An 11,154-nucleotide genomic window follows, 5' to 3' on the forward strand; every position below is an offset into this window, starting at 1 on the left:
CCTTCTCCCTCCTCTCTAGCCCAGCAACCAAGGAGAGTGGCCAAAAGGCTTTTGGTTTTGTGCAGATTTGGCTAAGACGGGCAAGTACTACCCATACAGAAGACCATTCTTCGGTGCAGTGTGTATGTGCGTGTTTCTGAGGATCTTATTACCCAGAGGGCATCTTGGGGCGGAGGTCTCTGCCCTTGACACAGTCCTTCCATCTCCAAGCACACTTTCCATTGACAGCAACCTTGTGCACGTGGAGTGTGGCCCAGCCATCAGCATTATTCCCCAAACCGAGTCTTGTGTCCTTTCCGGATGACCCATACTAAGTCTTCATTTCAGAAGTTACTGCTGCTCAGTAGGGGCCGGCACCAAAAGAGAGGTGTTTCCAAGTTTAAGCCCTTGATAACTGTGCCAACTCTCTGAGCATGAAGGAAGCAGAAAGACCCTAGGTGTAGAGAGAGAAGAGGCAAGTATAAGTAAGAGCCTGGGAAAGCTGGGCGTATTTAAAACCTAACATATAATTTGTTCCTTCTAGACCCTACATCCTCCGTAATTGTGCACCAGGTAAACAATGGTGTATAATTATGCAAACTGTAACATCGCCATACAAACAGTATTAGTATTAGTATTATAACTGAGGATGGACCCTCTGGTGCTTATGGTGCTACTGATTAGAAAAATTTCAGAACAGGACCAAATTATTACTACTCTTTTCCTTCTTTAGCCATCTGGAACCTGGCTTCCCCAGAGCTATTCTGGAAGTCAAAACAGAGGCAAGATTAGAACCTCCTTTGTCCACTCATTGCGTGTATTACATCACCCCTTCTCCACGGGCCAACCCTTCCCTGCTATCTCGTGATTAATGCTCAGGGACACTGCACATGTAGTTTGAGGTAGATAAACCTATGTGGTTAATAAGCTAAGTAGCATACATATTATCATCACATTTGGGCACCGAAAGTCCGAACTGTTTGACCTGGTATTGCGGGTGGCATTACCACTTGCCTGGCTTTTCCTGTTTGTTTCTTTTGTTCCCTCCCTGACTGTTGCCTCAGGGCTTACAGTAAATGCCGAGCCGGCCTAGATCCTGGTAGTCTTGCTGCCCGGTAGCCCGGAACCGAACGACCAGGCTCTAGGATCCTGAGCCCAGGAGTATGCCACAGAGTCGTGCCCCTGGGCCCTACTGGAGGGGGTGGTTATCCCGTTGGGCAACTTCTCATTCCCCTTTTGCTGAGAGGAAAGACTCTGTGCCTTCTTCATTTCCTTTGGCCTTTTCCTGCCACAGGCTCAACTGCTGAGAGAGTTGCAACACCGAGCAACCCAGGAGGCTCGCCACTGGCAACAGATGGATCTAATGAAAACCTCCAGCATGGAGAAGCTCTTGGAAGATGTGGAGCAAAAGGAACAGCACCTGCAGCTCCTGACGGAAGCGTCTGAGAGGGCTTCCAGACTGGGCCAGCTTCAGCAGAAGAGAAGTCAGAGAGGACTCCAACAGGTAACTCCAGAGAGAGGAAGCTGCCACTCGGAAGACAATCTGGATGTACCACCCAGAGCTGGGGCCTTCTTCTGGAATTTTCCATGCCTCTGGTGTCCCTCACCTTTGTCATTTCTAGGCCCACCAGGATAATGGAAGTATTTCTGCCCACGCTGGGGTGATGCTTGGGCTGCTTATGGTGAGAGAGGATGATGGCTTCACTGCCTCAAGGCCCAGAATCTTGGCACCTTTATAACCCACATGAAAAACATGTTTTCACTTGGCTATAATTTTTGAACTAGGGATCTTTTAGAAAATTCCAATAGTTAATCTGGAAGAGCAGCAAGTATTATGGAAGCTATTATAAGAGGATTTTATTCAAGGTGTTTCTGGAACTTCAGAGACAAAAGGAAAGGCAAAAGTGATTTCCAGACACAATATATTTTTGTTAAATATACCCGTAGAGCAAAAAAAAGGGGAAAAAAAAGAGGAAGAAACAATAGATATAGATGTGGATTAATGCAAGCTCCAACAAAGGAGACCACAGAATATAATCCAATACAAAAGGCAAAAGAAGTAGCACCTTCTAGAGCAGGCACTTCTCATGCATTCACCAAAGGAATAAATCACTTAATTAATTCACCAGAGATGTTAGGAAACAGAAGTTGGACAGTTAAATTAAATTATTGGCCAAGTGTTTCAGGTGCTTAAGGAGGAGATCAATGAGAAGTCCACAAAAATAAAAAAGGGCAAAAATTGAATTGAGGCAATGCTACAGAAAATATTTGTGGAGAAATGGAGAAAAAAACGAGTAGCTTTAGACTAAAAGAAAATTAGAATTTCACATTTATTTTATGAAAACTAAACTAAAATATGACTTGAATCCTTAAGAAAATTTTGGTGTCACATATTTATCTTTCAAGTTATGCTTTTCTAAAAACCACCACAAAAATAAGGTGTTAGGGGGTGCCTGGGTGACTCAATCGGTTGAGTGTCCTACTGGATCTCAGCTCAGGTCTTGATCTCAGGGTCATGAATTTGAGCCCTGCATTGGGCTCCACACTGGGTATGGAGCCTACTTAAAAATAAATAAATAAATACATACATACATACATACATACATAAAGTGTTAGTTTCTCAAAGTCCTCTCTAGTTAACAACTAATTTTTGTCTAATGGTAGAGAATCTAAAAGTAGTCAGAACAAATGTTTTGAGGCTTCTCTCAACAAATACATGTTTTTAGTGTATGTATGTAACAATCTAAACCACCCCTCTACCTCTGCCAGCAGCCCCTGTGCCCCTGGGCTTACTGTCCCACTCCCCACCAACTAGCAATCCACCCTCAGCTAGCAAGAGCCCCTACGACCCACAGTGACTTCTTTAATCCATCTCCAACCTCCAATTCCAAGGGCAGATTTTGATCATCTGACCTTGGAGAGCATGATTGTCGTTGCCTACCTCCTGCTCCTGGGGAGACCATTTAGAGCAGAGGCCCTAGACTCAGACTTCCTGATTCACACCCTGGGGCCCTCCACTGCATGACTTTAGGCTAGATGGTGCTCTCTCTGTGCTGCAGTCTTCTCATTGGTACAATGGAGAACAATATACTCATTTCGTGGGATTTTTTAGAAGGATTAACTCAGGTAATTCCAATGAAGCATTTAGAACTGAAACTGATACACAGCTCTTGACAAATATTGGCTATATGTCTTTTTGCTGGGAATATGAATGAAGGTGGACAATTTTGGAAACAGATTGACCTGGATTCAGATCCTGGCTCTGCCACTAACTGGTTGTGGGATCTTGGGCAAATCACTGCACCTACCTCTGTGAAGTGAGGTGGGATCCTTTTTAAGGTCCTAACACAACACAAGGCCCTTCCTATGCATGTTTTTTTCCTTTGCTAATATTTTTCAAATTGGTTCAGCCCCAGCCTGGCTCAGGGAGTCTCGACATGTTCTTCCTGGTTCCTGCGCATGGGGACTGGGGAGCCTATACCAATCCTTAGAGTACATACAGGGACCTTGGACCTAATTTGTATTAGGAAGTTTTCCTAACTCTGGGGATCTGATCTCCTACTGAAAGTTAAACTACACTTGAGAGCATCTGCACACACAAGAAACTGCCCCTTAACATTTGTAAGATGAGCCTGTGGTCACAGCTTTAAGAGTTCACAGGCCTTCTCATTGCGTCCATGCAGACAAGAGTAGGATTTAAAACACATGTGGCTGAATTTTTTATATTAGCATGTGGATTAGTTTGTTGTAACAAATCACCGTAAACTGGATGGCTTAACACAACAGAAATGTATGCTCTCACAGTTCAGGAGGCCAGAAGCCTGAAATCAAGATGTTGGCTCCTCCTGGGGGCTCTGAGGAAGAGGCTGTTCTCTGCCTCTCTCCTAGCTTGTGGTGGCAGCCTGTAGCCCTTGACATTCCTTAGCTTGTATCTGCATCACTCCGATCTCTGCCTTCTCCCTCCGATGGCCCTCTCCCTAGGTGTCACTCTGTGTGTCTGAACCCTTTCCTCTTCTTATAAAGGCATCAGTCATTGTATGTAAGGCCCACTCTTAATCCAATATGACTTCATCATAATTTAATTACATCTGAAAAGACTATTTCCAAGTAAGGTCACCTTTTGAGGTTCTAGGTAGACATGAATTTTTTTGGGGGGGGCACTATTCAATCCACTATACTATTATTGCTTTTTTATACTTCATAATTTTATAATATAATTACATTACTTTTTATACTTTTAGGTAATTTTTATAATTAAATTACTTGGTATAACCTATATAAATTTATATTTATATAAATAAAAATAAGTTTCAAAAGAAAAAAATACCTGTGCTCTCTGTGGATGAGATGCACTTTGGACCCAGCCACTGTCTGGCTGGGGGTCCAAGGCCCAGCTGTGCTAGCAGAGAGTCACATGAGTAAATACAAAGGTCACCTCTTGGTAGGGGTCTCATATAAGGCCTGGGAGATGGTGCTCAGGGCGTCCCTGCAGATGATGAGCTGAACCGAACAGAGATCTGGGAGAGAGATCAGGTCTTTCCTCTGCTTGAAACTGTCCAGGGGCTCCCTCCCATCCCTGGGGTAGTTTCGTGGCTTTGACCCACAAGGTCCTCTGTGAACTGGGCCCTTCTCCATTTCCTCTCCTCCCCTCCCCTGTGATGAGATAAACATAAAAGATAAAAGTGTTGTGAGTGAACTCCTGGCTATGATAAGGTAATAAGGGGTTCCAAGGGCTGCCTCTATTCCTCTTTGGTTAAGTTCTTGGCCTTCTTGGAGCTCTCATTAGAAGGCTGAGTTCAGCCTGACCAGGACTGTATGAGGACTTGTATTCCTGGGGCAGCCTGGACCCACACTCTCCGAGGAACCCCAGGAACTTAAGTATGCACCAAAAAGCATCTCTGCTTCCTAAGCACTTTTCCTCTCAGATGAGAAGCCGGCTTGCCCAGGAGCGCAGTGTGAAGCTGGATGCTTTCCAGCGCGTACAAGAGCTACAAAGTCAGCTTAATGACGCCGAGTGATCATCTGTCCAGATGAGCTCACCAGGCGGTAAGCAGGTCCCCTACTCTGGCTAGCACAAACTCCCAGGGTCTGGGGTCTGCACTGAGGAGGATCTCAGGGTCTAGCCATAACAACGCAGTGGTTATCGAGTGGGTGCTCCATGATGGCTGTTGAATGAATGAATGATACATGAATGAAAAAAACTTCATTCTGATTTGCAGTCATAACTTTCTACTTTAGTTCACCTTAGAGTACTGACATCCTATGCTAAAAGGTTTTAGTCATAAAAACTGGTCTCAGAAGTGTGTAATATACCACTTACAGAACACTGGGTACTTCACTATATTTTGTCTTAATGCCTTGGGACATCAATGATGACATTTCTCAGATGTTATTTATAAAGTATATTATGATTCGTGGGAGCTGGGGGCCCGAGGAGTCCTATAGAAATGGCAATCAAAACAGCCCTCTGGGCAATGTAGAAGCAAGCAGCATGGAGCAGGGGTCAAACCCAGGATGTCTCTAAACTAGCTTCCTCCCCTATAAGTTGAGGATGAAATACATTCTAAGTTCTTTTCTAGATCTGACTATCAAAAATATCATCAAATATCAGTATACACAACTGACTTATTATTAAGATCAGCCAAGCCTCTGCTTTTCTGTTCCGGTGTAGCCTGGTGGTTGAGGGTGTGAGCTTTGGTTCAAATCCTGGCTCTGTCACTCCTAGCTATGTGACCTTAGACAGGCTAATTAGCCTCTCTGTAAACTGGGACTCTCCACCTCAAAAGGGTATTCCGAGGATTAAACGAAATAATGCACGTCTGCCACATTGTTTAGAAACACTAAAACACTTGTTCTGTTGTTTAGAAACACTAAATAACTGCAAATGTTGATTATGATGCTCCCAACATCAGAAGCATCAGAGGCAAAGGCAGAGTTAAGGGGCGAGCTCTCTTTACTTGGCATTAGCATGGATTCGCCTTAGGATCTTACAACTCCTGGGAAACTATAGCATGTTCTAGTGCAGTTATTCTTAAAATACTTAAGGGAAAAACAAATGAAATCACTTGGCTGACAACACTGTGAAATGTTCAGAGGCAGACTGGCTTCAGTTCGCTTGATCCGGGTTTGACGTTTTTCACGAGCACCGATTTCTCTCTCGCCGCCTCTGGGCTCTGAGAATACTGGGAGCAGAGAGGAAGTGGAGCCCCTTGGGGAGCAAGATGGCTGCCACCGCTGTAGCTCCCCTGCTCTGTTCAGCTCACCGGGCAGGAGTCAGTGCGGAGATGGGACAGTTAAAAAGAATGAGCCTCAGACTGGGCTGACTCGAGTCACGTGCCCGGGTTTGAACAAATCACTAAAGCCAGAGACTAAGACGCTCAGTGCGCTTAGGATCAGCTCACATGTCCCTCCTCTGGAGCTGAGGGTGGGGTCAGCTCACTCTCTCCTCTTCCCAGTAACTATTTTAAATCTTCCTGGCCTCTTCAGACCTTCAAACACAGTCCTCCTCTCCAGCCAACACTGTACCTCAGTTTCACATAGCAGTTAAAAGCCATCCGATGGGAACCCCCCTCTGTATCTTGAACCCAGCCCATCTACATTAAATACTCAGCTGCTTCTCCATCCTTCCTGATAAAATGGAAAAGGTGCCCCTTCCTGGGGCCAGTCCCAATGCATGGGTTCCCATCTGGTCCTACTTTTTCAGGGGTCTTGAACTAATTTTTATCAGCTTTCTCTCTACATACTCATATTTCCCACCCATCTACCCTTCTAATCTTGTGACCTACTGAGTATATATGTGCCAGGATCATAAAATCCACCATAAAATAAAATTAACATCTATCCAGTTGCTTAAGCCAGAAATCTAGGAGCTATTCTTTGTCACCCTGCAAATCCAGTTAATTACTGAGTCTGATTAATTTGAATATCCCTAAGTCTGTCCACTTCTACCCACCATAGTCCAAGTCACCTATCATATCCTTCTCTTTCACTTGGTCATGTGACCCTCAGGCAAAAGATTCCCTCCAAGTTTTGACATCTTCACTCAGAATTGACGAAGCTGGATTAGATGTTCATTTTAAGCTCTAAAATTTTAGGGATTAAATCTAGGCTTATACACTGCAACCAGAGATATAATTTAATATTTTTTAACATTATAGGCCTTATACCTTGGGCTCAGTATTCCCTACGTTCTGCGCCCACATCATCCAGACACTCACAGCAACACCTTTTAAAGACTAATCTTATGAGCAGTAAAATAACAAGAAGGATTCAAAGGCCAGACACTGTAAGTAATGATAAATTTGATTATATATGTGAAACAATGAAAATGTAAATATGAAATTGTGGTTTTAGGTTCACTTCAAACTTACATTAAAAATATCAGGCTCTTATCTAGATACCTGGGTCTAGATAATAAAATTCTGGATTTCTCACAGTGGAATTTGTTCATGAATTGTTTCTGAATCAATGCATTTGTGGGAAGAAGGATGATCCAGGGTTTCCCACTCTGCCATCTTGCTGATGCTATTCCTCAATAATTGAATTCTGATGTCAAAACAATTCAGCCCAAAAGCACTTACTCAATTACAATTAAACAAATGGATGTGGAAGTCAGTATCAACACCTTGCTGTGTTCTCTCTCTGAATTTCTTCTCCGAATTTCTTCTTTTTCTTCCATCATCTACAATAATTAACTAGCAGCATGAGATCACTTATCTGAGTTCCCTGGCAGAGCAGAAAGTTTCAGAAGTTATTTTAAAAACATGTGAGAAATCTACCCTCCAGAGAAATTCTTGGAACACATTAGGTCAAGGTATAGCACGTACATGAATTTTTTTTTTAGCATTTCAGCTTTTAGTTTATGTAAAACATTTACACGCTCTTCCACTGCCTTCTCTGCACTACTTTGATAAGTATTACACTCTTTGCCCCATTGTTTTTCAGTATCCCCTCCAGAAGTTTACATGTCAACACATTTAAGAATTCCTGCCTCTTGCTTTGAGGAAAATTAAAAGAAAAAGATTTAATCATATTGTCAGAGAAAATATGCCAATTCTAAGGTCTTTTTTGAGGGTGTAATTCTGCAGCGGAGGGTCTGGTTATTGGACCAAACATTTGTTGCAGTATTTCTGAACATGCAGTTAAGGAGTCATACACAGAAAGGGAAGAAACAGGTCAGGAATATCCATTTGAGGTCCTTGAACCAGTAGGACCACATTATTAATGCCCGCCATTTGCTTGACTTACCAATCTCTGTGCAGTCATCTTTCACCAAAAGGTGAAATTCTAGTATACGGCTGTTTGTTTCTGAAAAAGCCTTTTCCAAAAGGAAGCAATATTCAGTTGGTGTGCATGGGACCACAAGGGCTTTTAAGATTCACTTCATCCCCATTTCACTCCCAAAAGCAAATGTTGCTCTCATGGAGGTAGTTGATGATTATAACTCATGGCTGAGAAGGCTGCTTAAGTCACTAAATGCATTTGAGGAGATCCACTGTATTCGAAAGATTTAAAAGGGTGATGGTCTAAACAAACCCTAGTAAGTAAGGGAGTGTTTTGTGGCCCATTAACTTGTGTACATTATAAAAACCCCAAGCAAAAAGCCTAAGGTCCAGGAAAGGCACAAAAGAATTGGAGCCTCTTCGAATCTAAGCTCTGGCTTCTTAAGAAAGGCCTATAAGACAAATCAGATAAATACAGACTGAAGAGGAATTTATACATAGCTGGAATGTAAGACCGCCGATGATTTTCTAAAAAACAAAACACTCCGCTAAGACAAATGATAAACTATTAAGGAACTTTTAGATTACTCCACATATGGGGTATCTTTTTTCCTTAGATGAAAATGGCTTTCTGTTGATAGATTAAATTCATGACCAGTTCCCTTTATGACAAGTGGCAAATACAAGAAGGCACCCTAGATGGCCTAACCCAGACTGACCCAATGATCTTGGTCTTATGAGTAACAGTGACTTTTAATGATATCTCCAATACCTATTTAATCTTTATATTACAGGTACCTATTAAACACAAAAAAAGGTCTGACAACGTCTTTCTACCCAGTGTGGCAGAAAATGTTCAACATTCAGCTTTTCAAATTCGCACAGCTCCATCCATAATCCCATAAGGACCTGACTGGTAATCATATATGCTTTTCCACATTTTGTTTCCTTGAGCATTTGAATGAATAAAAATGATTCTAACCTCCATTAAAACTTTACCTAATTTTTATTAAAGTACTATGAAGAAAGTGTGGAAGGACTGAGATGATTATATCCGAATGTCCTGGGTGAGGTAGGGTTTGGCCTTAGGTTTTAAGAACTTAGAGTTGATCCACATTTCTACAACCTAGGCCTTTCCTTTGGTCAAGCAACAACCTCTCATTATGGGTTCTAGATTGCTGATGAGGTGGTGGGAACCAGGAGAGAGGGCATTGCTGCTAAGCAGTATTTATTGGCAAGTGAAAAACCAGAACAGATTAATCTAAATAAATTTCAGAGCACTTATTTCTATTTGTTTCACTTAAAAACATCATCCTCTCTTAACAGTTTTTTATCCTTCCTACAAATACCGAAACCCTCTTCAGACTTTTGTAAAGTCCTGATCCAAGTCTTATTGTTCAGACAAGGAAATGTATCCTGGGTAAAGGAATAAATAGGTAGATGAATGGAACAGAACAGACCAGAGAAACATCTACATACATAAACCTAAATATGATATATATAGCTTTTCAAATTAAGAATAAGGTTGAGTCTATTTGAAGTAGAATAAATTGTCACTTACACTATACAAAATGAATCCTGAATGGATTCAAGATCTATATGCGCGCACACACACGCACGCACATACACATGCACAAAGACAAACACAAACTTATTTCTGAAATAGAACATGAAAAACAAAAGCTAAGAGGAAGATCGATGACTTTGATGTCAAAGCTAAAAATTCAGCATGACAAGGTATGGTACCAATTATTAATTTATGCCTCTCAGCTCTAAATTCATTCTTGTCTGCTGTGATATAATTAATATGGACCCTGTAAATATTTCTTCTTTGCCCACTGCAAGATTTTAAGCTCTGTCAGGAGAGAGTACTGGAGGGACGCTGGAGAAGGAGGTTCTGGGGTGCTCCTCTTGGCAGGCTCCTGCCATGTCCATGGCTTCTGTAGCACCAGGCTTCAGTGCAGGAATGCTCAGAAGAGCATGCAGCTTCCTGGTGGAGGGCCACTGGCATGGCACCTTCTGTGAAGGGCTTTCTCCTCCTGCTCCCCTTCTGTGAGGGCTGCTTCCCAGCCTCAGTGACCTTCTCTGCCATCCAGTGAGCCTTGGTCACACCCTCTCCAATGAGGCCACACCCTCTCCAATGGATGTCAGCTCTGGAGGGTAGTGGCTGCTCACTATATCTGCTATCCCTATATTCTTCAGAGCTCTCTTTATTGCTTCCCAGTCAATCCTCCCATTACTTCAACCCCTTGTTATAGTTAATAAGCCTTTATATTAAACTTTCTCACAATTTGACTACTGTGTGGTTTCTATCTCTTAATTGGCCCATGAATAATACAGAACTCATACCAGTAGTGGAGTGGTCTTAGGGGACAGACTCACAAAGACGGGGTTTGGGGATGTTTCATTGCACCCTTGGGCTTGAACACAGTGCTGAGCTCCTTGACAATAAGAAATGGAATACTAGTAATCCTTCGCATGCAGTGGCATGACAACTAACCAAGTTATTACCCATGGTTGATTGTGATGAAGCCTACTGAAGCATATGCCTTGGGAGCCTAATTTGCTACTATACTGACTCTCATGGCAATAATGACCATAAATACTAGGGTGTGAGATGGACTTTCTTGGATGCACTTTATTTTATTTATTTATTTTATTATGTTCCGTTAGCCACTGTATATTACATCATTAGTTTTTGATGTAGTGTTCAATGATTGATTTGTTGCATATAACACTTTAGCACTTACAGAAGAAAAGGACAAGCTCTGGTCCTTTAATTCTCAGCTCAAATCATGGTCTGCAAACCAGAGAGCTTCCACAGCAGCCTTTAAAAAAAAATCTCTTATTTCTTGTAGTCACAGGGGTAATACTGCTAAAAATCAAGCACAAATTTTAATTGTGCAGAATGCTAAATGATAATGACGGTTGAAATCACAATCTTGTCATTTCT

At 42.2% G+C, this 11,154-nt stretch overlaps 1 protein-coding gene across 1 annotated transcript in view; it reads left to right on the top strand.

The window, feature by feature from the left end:
* LOC115936501 (coiled-coil domain-containing protein 162-like) overlaps nt 1-10,467 on the top strand; it is a 62,209-nt gene extending 51,742 nt beyond the window's left edge. Inside the window, 4 exon segments of the mRNA XM_081828783.1 lie at nt 1,274-1,483; nt 4,905-5,025; nt 7,137-7,264; nt 8,996-10,467. Of these exon segments, the coding sequence (XP_081684909.1) occupies nt 1,274-1,483; nt 4,905-5,025; nt 7,137-7,264; nt 8,996-9,106 (570 nt within the window). The 3' untranslated portion in view covers nt 9,107-10,467.
* Nucleotides 10,468-11,154: the final 687 nt, after the last annotated feature.

The sequence above is a fragment of the Leptonychotes weddellii genome, chromosome 8 (assembly GCF_054177405.1).
Source record: "Leptonychotes weddellii isolate Sample4059 chromosome 8, ASM5417740v2, whole genome shotgun sequence".
Lineage (NCBI taxonomy): Eukaryota > Metazoa > Chordata > Mammalia > Carnivora > Phocidae > Leptonychotes > Leptonychotes weddellii.